Source organism: Thunnus maccoyii, chromosome 19 (assembly GCF_910596095.1).
Source record: "Thunnus maccoyii chromosome 19, fThuMac1.1, whole genome shotgun sequence".
Taxonomy (NCBI): Eukaryota; Metazoa; Chordata; class Actinopteri; order Scombriformes; family Scombridae; genus Thunnus; species Thunnus maccoyii.
Window position 1 is genome coordinate 1,796,002 of NC_056551.1, and position 21,101 is coordinate 1,817,102.

Below are 21,101 nucleotides of genomic sequence, written 5' to 3' on the forward strand. Positions count from 1 at the left end.
ACACCAACATCACTAACACTGAAAAAACAAGAACAGTAAACCTTTATGTAATCATAAGCTTAGTTCTAATTATCCATAAACTGTATTATACAATAGAAAACAGGTAAAAAAGTTAAGTAGAAGAAACCAACAGTACTTTTCATTATTTGAATAACTATATTATACATTTTGTTCATCTCGTTAGAGGCAAATCCTAGTGTGATAATCTGACTGAAGTGCCTTTTTGTTTTCACTTTATTGTTACGTTTGACATTGTGTTCATGTTAGGTGTTTTCTGATGTTTTGAATGCTTCATGGACATAATTTTCAGTAAACAGAAGTTCTTTTGGGGGTGGTTAATGTTTAAAAATATGTCAACTTAAAGGGAAACATTCTTCAGGCATTCTCAGGCAGAGCAAGGAGAGAAGTTGTGTCAAAAGCCTTTATTTTGTCAGGCATATTACTTAAACTAAGGAATTTGTTTTTGAAAAAGATTTATAATCTATTTACTCATTCAAACCTTGATATACTTAAGCATCGAATGTAAAAATCGGAAAAGTTTCCCTTTGCTTGTGTCAGACAGTAGGGGATATTTTGGGAGGTTTGGAAAAGACTTCTCCAAGCATTAGATCACTCCCAATTGGATTTTATGATGTTCAATTGTTGAGCCTGATGACTATGACGCATCACTACAGATGGCTTTTTGAATGTGAGTCAATTGGAGCATCTAGAGGTAGCACTTAAAGGTACTTCTGCATTGGCTTCAGCCTTGAGCCATGGTAGCTGTTGCTTGGTCCAAAGTGTATGAAAACTCTACCTACCAGTACCTCTAAAGCTCACATATTAACACGTTATATCTTGGTTGTTTAATCTGTACAAAACCCAAAGTGCGGTTACGTGCAGTAAGTATTTGTAGCCAGGTACAGTGACTTCCTGGAGTCTGTTTGTTGCCTGGCAACTTCACAGTGACCAGAAGACTTTTGCACTTTGGTTTTTGGGCGAATTAAGCCAACAAGATATAACGTGTCCCTGGTTTTACGTATATGTAAAGTTACGTTTCATAAGCACAGCAGTGTAAGTTATGATTATGTATTATTCTGCAGGTAGATACAAAACAGAAGGGGACCTAGAACAGAGCCTTGAGGTATTCCACAGTTCAGAGAGCCAGATGAGATGATATGAGTAGAAGTAAAGTGTTTGAGAGCAGTGTATGCAACTCCTACAATGTCTCTCAGGCGACAGATTAAGATACTCTGATCTACTGTAAAAAACAGAGCCTGTTTAATTATTCACCTCCCTTCCCTTCATGAGCATAAAGAAGAAAGGCTGTTGTAGTGCAGTGTTTTGACCATAGCAGAATGAAGACAGTAACAACAGGTTCCTGAAGTACCAGTGTGTATTGACAGGTGATTTTGATAAGGTCAGAGATGAAAACAGCAGAGAGCTTGCTGGCTGTCCTGAGTGGGTTACACAAACAATCAAAATGGTCTGCTCTGTCAGTGTCATTTCCTGCTCATCCTTCATCCTCCCTCACCTCTCTCTGTTCCCTGAAGTCATCATGGAGGTGAGGAGGCTGTAGTGAACACACTCTGAAAGCCGCAGAGAGACAAATAACTTTCCTCTTGCATTTGTAAACTGTGTAGATAGGCCAGCGCAGTTGGAACTGAGTGAAAAGTTCCATGAGGACATGTTGTAGAGGGCCAGTCTACTTCCTTTATTTTCCTTTCTTATGATGTGCTGGGGTTTGGAGGGGTTCATTTGGAGTGGGCTGGGGTGATGTAATTCAGCAGGAACAAGCCAAGAACTAGATGTAGGTCATGATAATAAAGAGGGATGAACCCACAGCCACATCAAAGACAGCACGGCACTCTGCGGCTGTCTGTGTGTGAGCTCTGCTTCCATATGTGTCAATGAGGACATTTAGCATGATCATGCGCATGTAAAGTTCAAACAATGCTAACATTATTTGCATTATATGCTCTTTATATGAGATAAAATGAGAAATGCCTCCAAGTGAAATACATGAAAGTTGGATTAATGCTGAAATGTTTATGAAGTTTATATACTTGTCAGTCATTTGAGTAGTAGCTTGATCAATCATTTATCAATTAAAAATGCCAAACATTAGCTGCTCCAGCTGGAAAATGCTTTTCTTTTTTTTGCCCCTCACATTTTTATTGAGAAGAGATTTGAAACATTAACTAATAATAGTGACAAAAGCCTTTTTGAGAAAAACATTTACAATAATATTTCAATCATTTATGCAATCCTGGTGAAGGAGTCATTTGTAGTTCCATTTCTACCGTTTTGAGTCTTGAATAATAACAGCTTTTCCCATTTTTCCTGCAGTGTTTCAAATTATAAGTCAGTTTTTCCATCAGGATTAATTCAACAATTACTAGCCATTCCTCCTGTGTTAGCAGAGCTACTTTTCCTCGTAACAGCTTTTTTACCCGCAATGAATATTATAGGAAGCAAATACCTATCACTTCCTAGATTCTTTCATAGAAATTACAGAGATAAATTCTCATCAAGACTTCATATCCTAGAAATTGTCATAACACTTGCATACTTACCATTTCCCAATCATAACAAAATGAATCAAACATTTCCAGGTAAATTCCCTCTGCATATGTGAACTGGTGGATGTAGGGTGTATCTTCCACGTGGTTTGCTGATCACTGTCTGCCATCTTTGTTGAATTAAGTCCATTAATGTGGTTCTTCCAAGAAGTGCTGACATTACTGATTATTGATATTACTGACAGAGACAGAACATTGCTTAATGCAAGATGCTTCTTATTAACAGTAGAGAAACAGGTCAAACAGCTAAATCAACATCTGAGCAAGAGACGTTATTGGCTCCAGGAGGAGATTGTTATACTAATCAGGAATTACAGTGTGTGATTTCACAGATGCTGCAGCTCCTTCAATAAGACTTTACAGTAAAACCGCTTTATTGTTTATTGTTACTGTTTTCATTGGATGATGAAAAATGAACACATTTCATCATGGATCTCAAATGCAAGTTAACGCTGGTCTTCAGAAAGGTGTGTTTGTAGGTATTTGATTAGCCAATGCAGTGTGTTGTCAGACAATGTTGCACTGCATGGAGTTGCTAGGCGGGAGGAGCTATTTTGGGTTCCGGATGTAAAAATCCTATTCATTTTTCCCATAGACAATGTTAAGTGACTCACAGTTTGATCTCTTCTACGTCTTGGATCAGTATGAAATTTAACCCTAACCCTAACCCTAACCCTAACCCCCTAATCCTAACCCTAAACCTAAACCTAAACCTAACCCTAACCCTAACCCTACCCTCCCAAGTGTGAAGGAGAACTTAAGGTGGCCATGGAAAACGTGAAAGGCCCTCTTCAGAGCTAGTGTTTGGTTTGTCTGTTCTGGGCTACCGTAGAAACATGGCAGTGCAACATGTCGGGCTCCATGGAAGAGGACCTGCTCTCTATGTAAATAAAGGGCTCATTCTAAGGTAACGAAAACACAAAGATTCTTATTTTGAGGTGATTATACACTAATTAAAACATACTTATGAATATTATATTTCAGGCCATTCTGCTAGATACCACTAAATCTTACACACTGGTCCTTAAAAATTCAGTCATGTTTGTGGCTAAAAGTGGACAGAAGCTAAAGATAACGTTGAAAAAACTGATTTTATAATCCACAGAGTGAATACGTTCACTTTTAATTTCTGGGTCATATCATTTACAACTTCAGCAACGAAGTTGAAGTTGAATTCATCACGCTCTGATTTGTGTCCATGGTTTCTTCTCTATAGCAACGGCAGCCAAGGCACATGAGTATTGTAGTATTTTTTGCTTTCCGCCAAAATTACAGACAAAAACCTAATTTCTCAGAAATAAAGTTGAAATAATTGAAACTGGTGGTCGTAATATAATATTATAGGATTGTTACATTATTCAGGAGAGTCCTGTGTTTCCATGTTCAGTAGCATTGAGGAGATTATTTAAAGAAATATTTGAAATGGGAATACAGAATGAGGAAAAACACTTCCAGAACCAGCAGCCTCTCCCACATTTCCAATCTATTCTGGCAAAAGTTGCTTTCTTTTTTTCTTTCTTTCTTTTTTTCTTTTTTTTCCTGCTGGAGCCCTCTATGTTGGCACCCCTGCTGTTCTCATCCACATGATGGTAGAACATGTGGACTCAAGGACACAAGATACAAACAGGCCCCAGCTCATTATAACATCACTCTACAGCACCACTAATGACTCCATGAGGCTTTAAACAGTTTAATCGGACAAAGAGTAAAGAGTATTATCAGTACCAAGAGTATTAGTATAGTTTAATTTGGTCAAGCTGGAGTCATCAGTTTTCATGTAAACCTCCTCAGTTGGTGTATAATCATTAAATGTGGTTGCAATAAACTGTTCACAAATCAAACGTACCTGGTTGTAATCTGAGCTGTGGGTGGCTTTAATAACCTTCTCTGCGTGTGAGTGTGACTGAATTACATTTCTGTTTTTATTCAGATTTATCTACATGAATTTGTCAGCGTGGCAGACAGCAAAGACAGCTGTGAGAATAAATAGAAAAATCTTTCTTTGTTTTTGAAGTTTATACATGTTGTGGCTTCAGAATACAATACGAGTGGTTGACTGAAGCTATTTGCACTTAAACAATGCATTGTTTTTAGATATATGATCTCATATCATTCATAGCAGGTTAAGCCAGTCCATTCTTTACTTGAGCTCAGAGTCATGTAGAGCAAATGTCTGACTAAAATTTCCCATGAGCAAGTTAACGACGCAGCTAATAGCAGTCTCACAGCAGCAAAATGTCAGCCATGGGAGCTAACACATTGATCTTTTTCCATAGACTCATGTCTCGCAGGCTGGCCAGCCACACGGTGGGATGTGTTTGTAACGGTTGTCATAGCAACCGCTATTCTCTCTCTCTCTCTCTCTTTCTCTGTCTTTCGCTACCACTTATCAGACGATTTTGTGCAATCACAATTTAGACAATTTGGTGGTATTAATCTTTACAGTGTGACCGAGTCATTAGGTGTTTGTCACTGGACTGACCGGAGGGGATTGTGCAGTAAAGGAAGGAAAAGTTTAAGTTTCAGTGCTTGTTAATTACAAAAGCATCTTTCAGTGCCAAGAGTGTAACGTGCTGCACTCATTATAATACACAGGCCATCAGTGAATCATTCAGGAAGGAAGCACGTGTCTGAGCCATTACATGGAAAAGTTTGGTTAGAAACAGAATGTCACTTGAGGGTGAACAAAAACTATGCTCAGTTTCTTGTTTTTACGACAAGATATTTTCTCCTATAAAGACGTATTTTTCTTATTATTATGACAGACAAGCTCATCTTGTAATAAACTTTACATGATTTGTAATAAACCTGTCATCGTTATCATAAGTTAGTATGAGATTGTAACAGTGTTTCATATGTTACAATAAGAAACACATTCAGTCAAAGCCTGAAGAGAAGATGTTGTTGCCTACGGACATATAAAATGTTGCCTTGGTGGGAGAAAAGGGCCAATCCACCAGTTTTATGCATAAACGTCAATTTGCTCATCATGGTGTGCATTACTCAGCCTGTGAAAACAGCTGTTTAATGTCTTCTGTGGCTCTGCAAGAGTCTGAGAAGCTATTGAGTTGCGTTATGGGAGATGTAGGATTCAGTTTTATTGTAGTGTGACCCAGGGACAAAAAGTCAGGATAACTCAACCTCTGCTTCTGTGATTTTCAAGATTTATTTTTTTTAAATCTGTCTCACAAGTCCCCTGAATACATGCAAGTTCAATACTAAATCACTGGACCACCCCTTTTAAATAGAAAATTTTTAAGTACAGCTTTAGCAGTCAGCAATAGAGCACTTACTTTTTATTTATGTTCAAGTGTTCTAGTGTTTTTCTCAGTGTGATTACAAACTGTGACTGTTAAATGACTTACTTTTTAATAGATATATAGAATATTTATAAGTAAAGAGGTACAGAGATGCTTGTTTTTTACCACAAACAGTGTCTGGCAGCAGAGCTTCCTCCAGCCCTATGTACAGCCCCGAACAAGTTTCAACAATTTCGGTTCAAGTTGCAGCCGGTCAGTGTTAGAGTTATTGTTGATGTGGGAGTCAGACTATTCCAGACAAGACAGTGGAATTTGTATTCTTCCTGAGAGACAGAGCTCAGTGTACTTAGTACCAATCAAAACTGGTTTAGATCAGAGTAAGGGTGCCCTGCTTAGTGAGAAAATAGCAAATCACTCACACTTCTACTTTGAGGGTGGGGTCAGTGATGGTGAAACAAGCAGCATCGCTACAATCTAAAAGTCCTGCATTCAAAAAAATACTTCAGTTAAAGAAGTATTAACCACAAGTACTGAAGTGCAGTACTTGAGTAAACATACTGTGCATTGTACACAGTAAAAACACTTTTTACCGAAACAAATAACTGTTTGATACCTTCTGCATGCAACTAAATCTGTGAATTTTACTTGTTTCCCTTTTTGCTTTTATTTATTATTCAATGTCAAGAAAAAGACTTGTTGTTCTGAGCGGACCTGTATATATACTTGTTTTTTTCCCAAGAATCAGCAGTGTCTCATCAGTACATAATGAATGTCGGTGGTTTTCTCCTCATGCTGGTCAGATGATCATTTAGTGTTATATAACATGGCAGAAAACAGCTGTTCTGGCTGTGTCCACTGGCTTATTGGCTCATTCAGCATAAACAAGTCTCAAACACACACACACACACACACACACACACACACACACTGACACATACACACTGCCAAACTGAAGAATTTGGTTTACTCACTCTCTCCATGTACAACAAGTCAGTATGAGATGGCATTATGAACTGAGCAGAACATGTGCGAGCACAAAAACAAGAGAAATCACACGTGACATGATGCATTCATCCAGTTTACCACCTCTACAGCCATCAGCACGTCAGCAGAGAAAACCCCTCTAATGATGGTGCTGTATTTGAATTGAGCTGTGATGATCCTGAGAATATTAGCTCATGTGAATTATGTTCTATAAATCATCTATTCTGGGACGCTTGTGGCTCAGCTTCTCGTGACTGAAGTTTCAAACCGCAAATTCATCCAAGCTGTTTTGTAATGTCTGAGCAGTAGCTGAATAAGTACACACATGTGCTTAGAGATGAGCTAAGAGCTAACATCAATCACCTGGAACATGACGTTTCAAAGGGGTTTTTAGACATGTAAGATCACAGTTTTCTTGTTTGTTCCTGCTTTGTTGAACCTGCCAATCCTACTGGGTGTCCATTTCAGCCTTCCTATCAGCTCTCAGAAAAAAAAAAATGTCCACAGGTAGTAAGCAAAAACTGACACATTAATAGTCAACTAAAATACAATTGGATGACAAAAGTAAAACCATATATAATGTGTAGGAAGGTGTGCCTCCAGAACATCTTCAGTGCTCCTTATCATATATTCTCCAAGTGTGTGGAACTTTACTGTGAGGATGAACACCATTCTTCCAAAAGATATTCCCTCATTTGGTGTTTTGTGATGGTGGTGGAGAGCACTGTCTAACACGTTGCTCCAAAATCTCCCATAGGTGTTCAATTGAGTTGAGATCTGGTGACTGTGAAAGTCATAGTATATAATACACATCATTTTCATACTCATCTAATCAGTGAAACCTTGTATGGAAATATCTGCAATTTCTAGTTTCTCCACTCTTTTAGGTTTGCATGGTTGGGATTTGATAGCATTATCATCTCTTAACATCTCTAATTGAATCTAATTAATTTTAGCTTTAACATTTGAAAATAAAACTAAAGTTAGAAATACCTAAAATGAAAAGACTCATTACCGATCTATAATCACTTTTTGTTGGCTTGAAGGAAACAGTGCAGTTGTTAGTGGCTTTATAGCCACAACCTTACAAAGAAATTAAATATTGATTTAATGTACTGATTAACTGTTATGGCCTACTTACATAGCACACTTTTTTTACAGGCTACTTTCTCCAAATAGTGGGAGTCCTTTATTGAGAACTTACAATCATAACAATGATATGCATAGAAAGTTAACTGGGACATTCTGACAACTGAAGTTGACGACTGTCCTGCTATTATTACAGACATGTGAACTAACCAGACACTCGACTATCCTACTGTTATTACAGACATGTGAACTAACCACAGACACTTGACTGTCCTGCTGTGATTACAGACATGTGAACTAACCACAGACACTCGACTGTCCTGCTGTTATTACAGACATGTGAACTAACCACAGACACTCGACTGTCCTGCTGTTATTACAGACATGTGAACTAACCACAGACACTCGACTGTCCTGCTGTTATTACAGACATGTGAACTAACCAGACACTCGACCGTCCTGCTGTTATTACAGACATGTGAACTAACCACAGACACTCGACTGTCCTGCTGTAATTACAGACACGTGAACTAACCACAGACACTTGACTGTGCTGCTGTGGTGGACTCGTGGTGGTCAAGGGCTTATGGGAAATGCTGTTTGTCAAAAGTTGTGAAAAAAGCTGAAATCTGGAGTAAACAATATTACCTTGTTTTCTAAAAGAATAGTTGTCTTTTGTGTACTTTAAGTAAGTTTTCATGAGTTCTGCTTGGCAGTATTTCGCTGAGTGTGCAGTTCTCCAGCAAGCTTCTGTTACCCCAACCAGCATGAGTCTTTATATGCTAATAGTAGAGTGATAAAGACACATTAAGGCTGCTTCTGTCCCAAAGCAATCACATTATACTGCCACATTACATGGCTTCCTTTAATTCTAACTTTTTCCACATTAGTATTCATGATTGCAAAATTGCAGATGAGTAAAAATGCCCTACAAATCTCCTGTTTGTAGGAAAGATTCAGACTTGAAGACATTCCATAGTACAGCATCAGTGGGAATATATGTTTCCCCACCAAACCCCCAAGGCACAATTGCATAGAGTACAGCTGTCTGTCTGCATGTCCTCTGCAGTGTCTGAGGTTGTCTTCATGCTGCAATTGCTCAGTTCTTATTTTTCACGAGGCTCATAGTACTTATTACAATTAAAAAAACTTTTCTTCATACAAGTATTCCAAGCAGAACATGTTGAACACAGACTGCCCTGCTGGGTCCTTACTGGTCACGTCTAAATGATTGAATGGCCCCAGTGGGTTTCCAGTGAGAGGGAACAGGGTGTGACTCAGAGGTTCCACTGGCACAAAAAACACAACCTAACACTGCATCAATTCACTAATCCACCGCTGTCCAGCCAGAAGGCAGTGCTGTGGACGGACTGATGATAGTATTATGAGGACCAACCTGACACATTCATACAATCACTGTACAAAGAACATGGATAGACTTGCTACAGGGGATGGAGGCTTTGGTTCCTGATGTAAATAATGCTTTTCATGTTGAGGCTCATTTTCTGCCTCACTGGCTCCATCTAGTGGATTTCGTGCAGCATGTTTATAAAGGAGAGCTGTACATGATCCCAACTACTGTAGAATCTACTGTATTTACAAGAAATACACTAAAGCACAATATCAGCTAATGTGGGTCCTGCACCATCCCATAGTGTTGTAAAAGGTCCCTTGTTCCTATAAGTTATTTAGCTTTTTGCTTTACTTTGATGTAATTTCACATACTATGAAAATAGAGTAGCAGTATTGTAGCAGCTAGCATTGATGACCTGTTTGCTGTGTTTCAGGTCTGTCTGAGGTATCTGCATCTCTGAGGTATAACCGACGGCCTACCTGCCCTGATGCCTCTGTGGGGGTTCACATCCCCACCCCTCCGCCTTCTCACCACAGGAAGAGCCATAGTCTGGGAAACAAGTGAGTCACAACAGCATTATATTTGCTGTAGGATTCAATAAAGATCAATCTCTATGTTAAACCCTAATTCTAAGTTTAAAAGTGTCCAATAAGATGTGGAACATCTAGTGGCAGTTGTAGGAAACTACAACAACATTGGTAAATTTGTGTTTTTCTCATCAACTCCCAATGTTTTTTAGTTGTTAAAAATCCCCTATTGTTTCAATAAAATACTCCATCACAAGTAAAAGTCCTACATGAAAAATCCTGCTAAAGTAAAAGTATATAAGTATTATGAGCTTGATGTAGTGAAATATTGCAGTAAAAGTACATAAGTATTATGAGCTTGATGTAGTAAAAGTATTTTGGTCCCTCTGACTGATATATTATTATATATGACATCATTAGATTATTAATACTGAAGCATCAATGTTAGAGCAGCATGTTACTGTTGTAGTTGCTGGAGGTGGAGCTAGTTTCAACTACTTTGTATACAGTTAGCTAGTTTAGTCCAGTGGTTCCCAACCTAGGGGTCGGGCCCCTCCAAAGGGTCACCAGATAAATCTGAGGGGTCGTGAGATGATTAATGGGAGAGGAAAAAAAAAAAACAGTGAGAGGTTTAGAGGGAAAAATCACTATTTGGTGGAGCTGTTAACAACTCATAGACATGTGAAATGTGACCCTGACTACACACTGCTTTTTGTAAGACGTCAAAAGCCAAAAAGATTGGAAACCACTGGTTTCATCTTTAACAATGTGTTGTATTTTAAAAGCTTGTTATATTATCCATTGTGTCAAATAGTCATCTGAAAAGTAACTAAAGCTGTCAAATAAATGTAGTGGAGTAGAAAGTACAATATTTCCCTCTGAAATGTAGTGGAGTGGAAGTATAAAGGAGCATCAAATGGAAATACTCAAGTAAAGTACAAGTAGCTCAAAATTGTACTTAGGTAGAGTACTTGAGGTGAAGTAGAACCACACTGTAGCAGTGAACAGTGCTTGAGTAGAATCTAAAGTTTGCAGGCTTCACATTCACATAGGTTGCTGACCGGTCCAACAAATATGAATCCAATGCCATATCAGTATTGAACAATTCTCAGAGTCTGAAGCTCCATTCACCTCACTTCTAAACTTCAAAGGTTTCAAACCTGTCTGAGCACTTGTGTTGCTTGCTGTAATGGACGCCGGTGTAGAATCTCTGTCCTCAGATCTCAGACTTTACTGCAGCATCTATATACAGTATTTTCCTTGTTGTGTAATGGTTCCTCTCTGTCCACAGTATGATGTGTCAGTACGGCATGTCAGAGAGCAGGAGTGCCACGTTTCCCATAGAGAAAGCACGACATCTGCTGGATGACAGCTTCTTAGAGTCTCAGAGTCCAGTCAGAAATGATCCACACAGTACATCAGTGTCCAATGGCCTGTCATTAGGTATGTATATACCGTATGATACAAATGTTTTTCTATTTAGGACTGTAATATTCAGACATTCTGTCCATGTCAAATACAAGTAAACCGCTGATATGTGCAAATGCATCACTAGTTTTTCTTAAAAATGTGAGACCAAAGAATACACTCGTTCATAACAGGTTTGTTGTTGTTGTTGTTGTTGTTGTAACAGGCAGCAGTGAAAGCTCGTTTGGGGAGGAGCTGTCACCTGTAATGGAGAGGTGAGAGCCAGTCATAATATGTAATCTTAGCATTTGGTCTGTAAGGGCTTTAATCACTTTGAAATGGCAAATAAAATGTGCCTACATGATTGAACGAAATTTTAAATATTGTCGTCAAATCCCATGAAAGGATCCAGAGCAACAATATGTTAGTCCGTCTCTTCCTGACTTCCACCCATTGGTTCCTACTGAAGATGTAAATCTTTAAAAACAGCTCAAAATATACTGTATATTTGAATTTTTAACAAAGGTTCAGTAATTTCCTACAACAGCTGGAGTTTTTAACAAACATTTCTTAAACAGGAGGAAATAGTGCATTTGTGAGGGACTTTTTTGGTAACGCTTTATTTTACAGTTCCCTTAATTTTATACTAATTTTATGTAGATATTCAGTGTAATTTGCAGGTATTTAACAGAAAATTTTTAAGTAATTTTACAGATGGGATGGTGCAATGTGCTACAAATTGTAAGAAAAAACAGATGAAGTGTTAAGCTGGTTTAGTCGGTAAGTGTCCACTCATTATATTTGGGTTCATATGTAGTTGTTAATTAACAAAAAATCTTAAAACTCATGACAGACAAAAAATACTTAGTGTTCAGTGTGTAGTTTTTTGTGTCAAACAATATATTAGCTATTAGGTTTGTTCAATAATTTCCTAAAAGTGGCAGCTGTGTAACTGTAATTTAGTAGTATACAGGAGATGTGCTCAGTATAGAGTTTTTATGAGTTGTTTTTTCTTTTTGTAAAATTTGTAGCAAACTGCAACCCCCTCTCTGTTAAATGTCCTAGAAATTAACCATTAAATACCTGAAAATTACTAAGAACATTTTTGGAAAATTAGTGTAAAATGAAAGGACCAGTAAAATCAAGCGTTACCACTATTTTCAGCGGTGGATGAATCCACATTTGGTGTTCTAGTGAGTATTTCTGGCAGCAGGACAGTGTATGTGGGATTGAGTCAAAATAAACTACAGTTGTTAGCAGATCGGATCATTGTTGGTTTGGCTCTGCACATGAGATTTGTTGACGATAAGAAGAACACAGTATATCTCCAGCATTATACTTAAAGCTTTATTTGTCTTTGAACTGTACTTCTGTGTTAACTCCCAATCTGTGCTCTGCAGTGGGTTCATTATGCATATAATATCAGTGTATTTGAATGTTGCTAACATCCTAACATCAAGTTAATCATACTGTATATCTATGTTTGTCCCTGCAAAAAGATATGTTATTTATATTTGTTAGTGGCAGATGAAAAAGATTGTTTGGTCCCAGAGTGACGTTTATATCATATATCTCAATAAATGGTTTAGGGTACACTGAACAATTCTGCTAACCAAAAGGCCAATCCTATGAGCCCCTCAGACTGACTCTGACAATATGTGACAAACAGGGGCCGCATGTACGCAACACTGGGCCCCAACTGGAGGGTCCCGCTTCGCAACTCCCCCCGGAGCCGCAGCTATGTTTACAGGTACAGTGAAGCAGGAGAGCAAGAAGTCAATATCACTTCAAGAATTCATTCACCTTTTTATTAGAGTAAGAAGTCAGACTCACTGCATGCTGGTGGAAGCCAGGTATCATTTTAACTCAGCTCTCAGAAACTGAATGTGGCTGTGGGCTGTACATTTGACTCACTTGAAAAAGGATACATTGGATGAATGTTGTAATAAAGGGTCAGTTCAATCAAATTACTAAAAAAAAATCTAAAGCAGGTAGTTTGACTATAACTGTTGACAGGACACATTGTCAAAAGTTTTAATTGGGACTATTTGTTCAGAAAAAAGTAGTTCCAACAAAATGGTTGACAGTGTGTTCTGTGGATTATCTAAAGTTACAGGGGCACTGACCCATTTAAAGTGATGTTGCTGTTGATTTTTTTAAATGTAATTTCTCAATGCTGTCAGCATCACAATTTTATCCATGCAGTCCTACTGTTGGTTTGGAGGCAGAAATATCAGAAACCTACAAGGCTGGGTATAGTTGAGATTTTCAAATACAAGCCAATACGATTCCAAAGCTACAGTACCAGTAACAAGATTGATAAGACATTTCCTAGCTTTCAGAATGTGGCAGTTTTTGATATTCAGTACAACAGACACATTGTAGTCGTACCAAAAAAGTATTTATTTTCAATACCCTGCCATAGACACAGATTTCTGAAAACCAGGACAAATAAAACAGAACTATTTACATGGCTTGATGTAAGAAATGTGTTTTTTTTTGTAATTTGGGTGAACCAACCCTTTAATCACAATGACTATATGGTCTGGAATGGGCTCTCAAACATCATACTATGTAACTAGAAAAGTGTTTGAGTGGCAGGTTAAAAGCATTTAGGGAAGGCTTGATTGGTAAAGGAACAGTCTGATGTTTTGTGAAAGAAACTTTCTCATTATCTTTCCCAGAATCAGATGAGATATTATATATCAGTTTACTGATTCATCTCTGTGTAAGCAGTACAGAGATACTGTAGCTCTAGGATGTGTTTAGCTTAGCTTAGCACTAAGACTGGAGGCACATTGAAACATGCTAACCTTCAGTAGCACCTTCAAGAATAACTCCAAAGCGGTCTTATTTACATGTTTTGCACACAAGGTTCTATCTTCCAAAATCCAGTGGGAGATTTATCACCTCAAAGGATAACACCTTTTTATTTTTAAGGCCCTGTGGTCTTAACCCCAGTGGTAAAGCTGTGTTCACATTATATTGGAAAAATGCTCTTGTGCTGCATGTGCCACCTCGGACAGTGCAGGATTCTTGGTTGGATTATTGGCAAATAGCAATTAGCGAATACTTAGTGTTAGCTTCTAGCTATTTGCAAGTTTTGTAAGGTATCATTATCTATTCTGATCCCTATACTCACTACAGACTCAAATATTGTTTTTGTAACATACCTGATAATTGAATCTGAAGGCTGGTAATTTGTGCAGCAAATGTTTTTTATTGTGCTGTTAATGTGAGGAGGATTTGTTATTGCATTAATACAGTCATTTATCTTTTATTTGAATATTTTAACACAGCTTTGCAGTGCTCACAAAGGCTCGGGGTTAAGTTGAACTATAGGTACAACACAGTGCATTAAATGCATCATCACAGATCCTTCACCATGAAAAAAACACACACACCATGCACAATAAGGCAAAAGCTGTTTTTCTGCTATAACGTGAACATGGCTTAAGGCTCTAGCAAAATAACAATGTATCCATAAAAGTCCTGAAAGTGGGGTGGCCTCAACACTCAACAATGTTTTTGTGTACAGTGTCACTGACAACAGGTGACTTTTGTCAGACTAGATCATGTCTTACTTCACTGATAGAGTCAGTAGTGTGCTTTATGTTTGTCTTGTGTCTGTCTTATTTAAGAAAAGAAAAGCTAACTTTGGGAAGCATAATGTCAGTGTTGGTAACTTGCATGCTGTTTCTACAAGATGGTTCACAGTCATTGTCATACACTATAATGTGTGCGTTCCACTTCAGTCACATTGTATATGGATATCCAAAGTCTGGACTATCCTGAAGTCAAATGGTGCATCTTGACAGGGACACCAGTAGCAGAGGGTTCCAAGCATGGAGCCACACCAACACATCTTGTGACTGCATTGAATTCTGGTCTATTGAGGCTACTGTCTGTGGAGAAATTGAAGCCAATGTACACAGCATCCATAATTCTTCTCATTTACATATTTTTCTGCTTCTATTGTCAGATAGCAGAAGGAATATGAAATTTGATCACAGCTCATAAACCAGCAGTTATTACCAAGCTGTTGTGCTTGCAAATAACACCATTATTTTACACCCACAACGCTATCTGACAAAATTAATAAAAACCGCTAAGTTGACATTTAAAATGAGTGATAACATAGAGAGTTAGAAGCAACAAAAGGTTGCCCTATTCAGGTAGAGCGACAAAGCCTCTCATATCATCTAAATGAGCTGCCAACATGTATTTATGCTTGTAAAACGTGAAAAAAGAACAGACGCTAATGAAACATTTCCAGTGGACACTGAAACAGCTACAGAACTGGTACTGAACTGGAGTACAGCCGGTAGCTGTGTACATTCAGTGGTAGTCTCTCTGCTCTCTGTTCAATAGATTTCTGCCCATATCTTTCACAGAGTAAATACATTTTCTACTGAAAACTCAATAATAGCTGCACAGGACACCATGTATGGTAATTTGTTTGGCCTGTTGGGAAAAAAAGAAAAACATGCACCACCCAGTTGGCCGAGAAATACCCTGTGAAATACACATAGCATTAAATCAGCATATAATGTGTTTTCCCTGCAAGAACCTGTTGTATCAATACAGGCACTTAACAGACAATAGTTCCTCATCAGAATCATATTGTGTCAAACTGAGTTGTACACACTAAACTCTGAATACTAAACAGAAACTGTTTCAGTTGCTTATAGTGTTTTGTGTTTCCATCTTTTCTCATATTTCCCAACACCCTCAGCTCCTCTGCTGCCACCTCCTGCTATGGATGCAGCGAGGCTGGCAGTGTGACCATTGAAGGACCCCTTCGAAGGAAAACACAGCTGAAGGAGGGACGGAAGCCCAAGGTAAGGTAGATTTCACCGTGTCAGCACATTGGAGAGGAATCATCTTATTGTGAATAAGATCTTTTCAGCATATGTGTTTTATTTTGCAGTTGTCATCATGGACCAGATTTTGGATCACTCTGTCTGGATCAACACTTACATTCTATGGGGCGAAAGCACTGAGGGCCTCTGAGAGGAAACATGTAAGTTTGCTGCTTTAAGAATATGAGGCTAAGGTGGTGAAAGGTTTGTCTTGTTTCATCACTGAAAAGGATACTATTGATGTGTAACAAGAAGAAGAAGAAGAAAAAACTTTATTAATGTAGCCCTTATCAAAATCAGCAAGTACAAAGTGCTTTGATATCTGCAGTTTACGATTACTATTTTCTACAATGTAGAAAATAGTAATCTACTGTCTCTGTAGCTTCTGCAGTGTAGCTACAGCATCTATGCTTGTGGACATACTATCCATAGGGTCCAGTCTCATGTTCCCATGCTGTTACCCCCTTAATGCAAAAGTATTCATCTACCTTAACTTTTACTTTAAGTGAAAATAAGCTGTGAATGTGACCCATTCTTGTACTTACCACAGTATAAGTCCAGCCCCTGTAAGAAGGTGTGTGTGACTGGGTGGATGGTGGTGCTGCCAGATGACCCAGCCAGACCCAACATCTTCCAACTCAATGACCCAGACAAAGGTCAGCTTCACCCCTGCCAACAGAACATGTTTCCTTTTCTTCATTTAAATTGATGCACTGACACAAAGCTAATACCTGTTTGGTTTTAGTAACATATTTATGTCACTTCACAGGCAATGTTTACAAGTTCCAGACAGGATCCAGGTTTTCAGCGATCATCTGGCACAAAAACCTGGAAGAGGCTTGTAGGAGCAGTAGACCTCAGGTATGATCAGCACAGTGAAAAATAAAGCCACTGTACACCACTTGCCCAGCGCCAAACAGAAGACAGACACAGTTAGAGACTAGCTGGTGAACAGTGTGGAGCATTTAGCAGCTAAAGAGACAAGTGTTTTTCTCAAGAGTTGGTAGAGACCAAACCAGAGCTAAAAGGAGAGTGAATTTTGGACCTGGATTCATCAGGTGAACACAAACATGACTCCAAATGAATGATAATGTTGCTCTGTGTCTGCTGGATATGTAATGAGGCAATGATTTATGCCTCTCACATTTACCATAACAGCTTTATAAGGTGATGATAAGTCAGTGTTGTATTTATACCTCATTTTGTTGCCTCAATTGGCAAAGAAATCTATTAAACTACTTTACACAGACACAGATTAGCCTCTAAATAAGACCTGGATATGGCTTAGTTTTCCTCGTTTCTAATATTTATGCTAAATATCTGTTCTGTTCTCTCAACAGATACCAGCAAACCTCATGTCATTTGAATGAGAGCAGACCTTTCCCAGCAGGACATTATTGTGCCAAACCCATTTGTTTGGGAAGTATAGACTAAATGATGGAACACATTGGATGGAAAATGATGGTCTCTATTGAAATGGGAGAATGATCAAGCATCTGAAACTGTAGATGAAGCACTTTGATACCAGATGTGTGACTGCAAATGCCATTCCACCTACTATCTTCTTCACAAGGACCATGTGTAATTTAAACTCTGGAAAAATCCAGGCAGTGGAAGATGGTGAGGCTGTCCCGTATTTCTTTCTCTAAGCTTCCTTGTTCACTATCGTTTGTTATCGCTGCTATAAACAGGTGAGCGAGCACATAGTTTTTTTGGCCCATGTTGGGTTTCTGCTTGGGTGAAAAGATGCATCAGTGCACAATTGTGGACGACAGTGTTAGTTGACTGACGAGGACATTTTCAGTTTGCAGAGCAGTGTTATACAGCCTTCAAATGGAGCTTGGGTTTTGACAACTTGGAAAAAAACAACCCTTTTGTTGAAGTTGTTAAATTTGTGAAACTGCTGTTGCAAGGCAACTAAGAGGAATTGGATGCCTGCATGTTCTGTTGTCAAGAAGAATGAAAGATTTGGATTTTTTTCTGCATTTCAACATCATACCAAGGGGGATGAATAGGAAACATCAATACACATCCCAACTCATGATGTTGGATCTATCCACATGAAGATCACCACCCTGTTTGAGGCCTCGTTATACCACAAAATATCAGCACTGCAACAGAAAGGACAGACAATAAATCTTCATCACTTTCAGCCCTGTGACACACAGCTGGACTGAGATTGTTCTAAAATGTAAGAACGCCTAGTTGTTCAAAAAACAATAAGGAACCATGAAGTTTGCTTTAGGAGCCTGCGTTGAATTGTTGTTCAAATGAAGAAGCAGCCCAGGATCAGTTCACCTGTTCACCCCTGCTACCTCAATTGGTAGTCCTCCTGTAAAAATGTGTTTGCTGATGTACATAACAAGGTTTACAAATAGCAACAATTAATATTTTCTACAGACCAAATCAAAATTTGTCAAACACCGTGGAAACAATACCGAACAAGGTGATAATTACAATCATTAATGCAGAAAACAGCCAGTTCTTGTCTAAGCCAGTATGCCGAGGCAGCTGGTCAAGTTCATCTAAAGCAATTCACAATGAAGTACCTAGCTTTCAACAATCACGTGTGTATAAATATTGTATTTATTTGTAAAAGAGTTTATTTTTTTGACTATTGGCCATCAAAGGGAAATGGTACGATGGATTATCTTTGATTCACCACCTGCTGCAGGATGCTGCTCCTCTGAGAGACTGCTGGTGGGAAGCCACCCTAAAACTGATCTCCAACTGAAGGACACTGGGATAAGGGAGGACTCCATCAGCATTGGTACTGTAAAATAATCTGCTTCAAAAGCAAAATGTTATGCTGTAATTAAGGACAATTGCGGTTCATTAGTAGTTGCATATTTTTCTGTAGGTTTGGCCATCAGTCCTATCAGTAATAATAACATTGTACTTACCAAGTCAATTGCTGAGATCTTGGAACACAGCAAGTGATTAAGTTTGGACTCGTTGGGGTCTTGTTCATGAGCGAAGGAGGAAGAGGTGGAACATAAGACTGCCAGGCAGATTGGTGCTGCATCAAACTGCCGTGTTGAAGAATTGAACAATCTATGTCCCAATCCTCACCTATGGTCATGAGTTTGGGTTATGACCAAATGAATGAGATCACATAAACGGCCAAAATGAGTTTCCTTTGCAGGGTAGCTGGGCTCACCCTTAGTGATAGAAAGAAGGCATTGCTATGCCGACGGAAGTGCTTTTCAGATAGTTGAACAGCATCTGAAACTTTTCCCCACACCTTTCTGATGTTGGAATTGGGGGCCTGGTCCAACAATTTTAGTAACTTTATGAAATTGACAGTCTGAGGAGCAAAACCCTGTAGGCACTGGATTGGCTGTAGAGGTTAGAAAGTAGGCAGAATATAAACTTCTCTGGCTAACTTTTTTCGTTCTTCACACAACTTCTCACACTTTTTGTATGTACAATTGAGTGGGGCACTATGAATGCCTCTAAGGAATGATTGTTCAAAGTGTGCGCCATTTGTACAATTTACCTCACCCTTCTCTAGACTTTCTACCCCATTAGGAACAGCCATAAACACTTTTGCCAGACTCATCTTATTACACTGCCTCTGTTTTTTGGGCACATCCAACTGTGAGAAAGCCCAGGGCAGACCCAAAACACATTGGATTACATATCCCATCTTGTTGATTGCTTTCCAATCCCACAGGAAGAGTTGTAGGACGTGATTAGAGTGAAGGACGTATGGGCTATTGTGTTTTCGCCAGCTGCCAGGGGAACCTGGACACGGATAAACAGCAGAAAGGATGGATGGATAGATGGATGGATGGCAACATGAGTAAAAAGAAGTGTGATGGGTCAACGAATGTGAGATGATCACATAGGTTTGAAACAAACCCTCAGGTTAGCCAAACCTAGTGGTAAGAGAAAACAAAGGTGAACAGTAAAGTCCATGTTATCCATGTCTATTGTGATCATCCATCACAGTTTATTGACCAACTTCCTGCTTCAACCTTCACCTACCGTACTTGCTATAGTTGTGTGCAGACAGTGTTCCTGTGCAATAAGGGATTATTAGTGACATTTCAGGTGTTCTCACTCTAAGTTTGACCTCCAAATAAAGTGGATTCAATAATCTGGATAAATTGTTTGTTGGTTTGCTTACAACCTGTCTGGTCATCTGGCTGCTCATGTTTACCCCATTGGACTTTGTTGTAGAGATGTGATGTTGCCATGTTCCCAGATCTCTTTTTTACTTTAGGTACAGTTTTATCGTAACTGATGGAAACAGTGGCCAAAGCTCTGAGATTCATGTTGTAATAAACCAAATTATCCTTAAAGAGTAAAACTCAGCTAAATGAAAAAGAAGTGAAATATTTACTAATAGATGTCATATTTCTAATGTTTCCCTGTTGTAAATCATGGTAACTGTCATTTATGATGTCAATCACAATGGTGGCAAAAACAAACATATTAATGAACGTCATGAAATCACAACTTTTCAAGAGTAATCACGTTGTTAAGAATTTTATAAGTTTAATGTTCTGTTTTTTTTCTGAACTCATTCATTTATTGTCCTTGACTAAAATTTTCAGTGGACTAAGGATTTCTTCAGCTAGTCCCAATTGTTTCTGCAGTATTATTGTTGTGTGTCAATGAATGCAGTGATGAAGGCTCTATTGAATTCTAGAGGGCCATACTGGTGATAATGCATATTTAAGCCCATTTACTACAAATCACATGTACTTTACTTCAAAGCTAATAACTCTACAAATTATGCTGCTGTGTTTTAGAAATTGGAACGTACTCTTTCTGCCATTCCAGGCGTTCAGTGGTTTCAATTCATTTCTGTGAGGCAGGAAAATCAATTGACAAACTCTTGAAACTTGCTTGTAATCCATCACAGTGAACATCAGACTCTGCCTGTTGATATTAATTGGCCAATATTAGCTTTTTGCAGATACATCTTTTTTGGTATATACATCGGTTAATAACAGTGTTTCCCCTATAATTGTACAGGCCTGGTGGGCCACCAGGCCAATGAGAGGCCCCACCGGGCCAAAAAAATCTTTTCTTTAATGCCGAAAATA

General features: G+C 38.6%; 1 protein-coding gene across 2 annotated transcripts in view; it reads left to right on the forward strand.

The window, feature by feature from the left end:
• The window catches only part of LOC121885275 (ras-specific guanine nucleotide-releasing factor RalGPS1-like), a 121,262-nt gene extending 100,572 nt beyond the window's left edge, over positions 1–20,690 (forward strand). For both annotated transcript variants that reach the window (XM_042394571.1, XM_042394572.1), the window contains 9 exons: positions 9,682–9,808; positions 11,067–11,218; positions 11,409–11,457; positions 12,852–12,932; positions 15,918–16,023; positions 16,113–16,205; positions 16,595–16,700; positions 16,814–16,905; positions 17,385–20,690. In XM_042394571.1, the coding sequence (XP_042250505.1) occupies positions 9,682–9,808; positions 11,067–11,218; positions 11,409–11,457; positions 12,852–12,932; positions 15,918–16,023; positions 16,113–16,205; positions 16,595–16,700; positions 16,814–16,905; positions 17,385–17,414 (836 nt within the window). In that variant the 3' untranslated portion in view covers positions 17,415–20,690. The remainder of the gene's footprint in view (positions 1–9,681; positions 9,809–11,066; positions 11,219–11,408; positions 11,458–12,851; positions 12,933–15,917; positions 16,024–16,112; positions 16,206–16,594; positions 16,701–16,813; positions 16,906–17,384) is intronic.
• Positions 20,691–21,101: the final 411 nt, after the last annotated feature.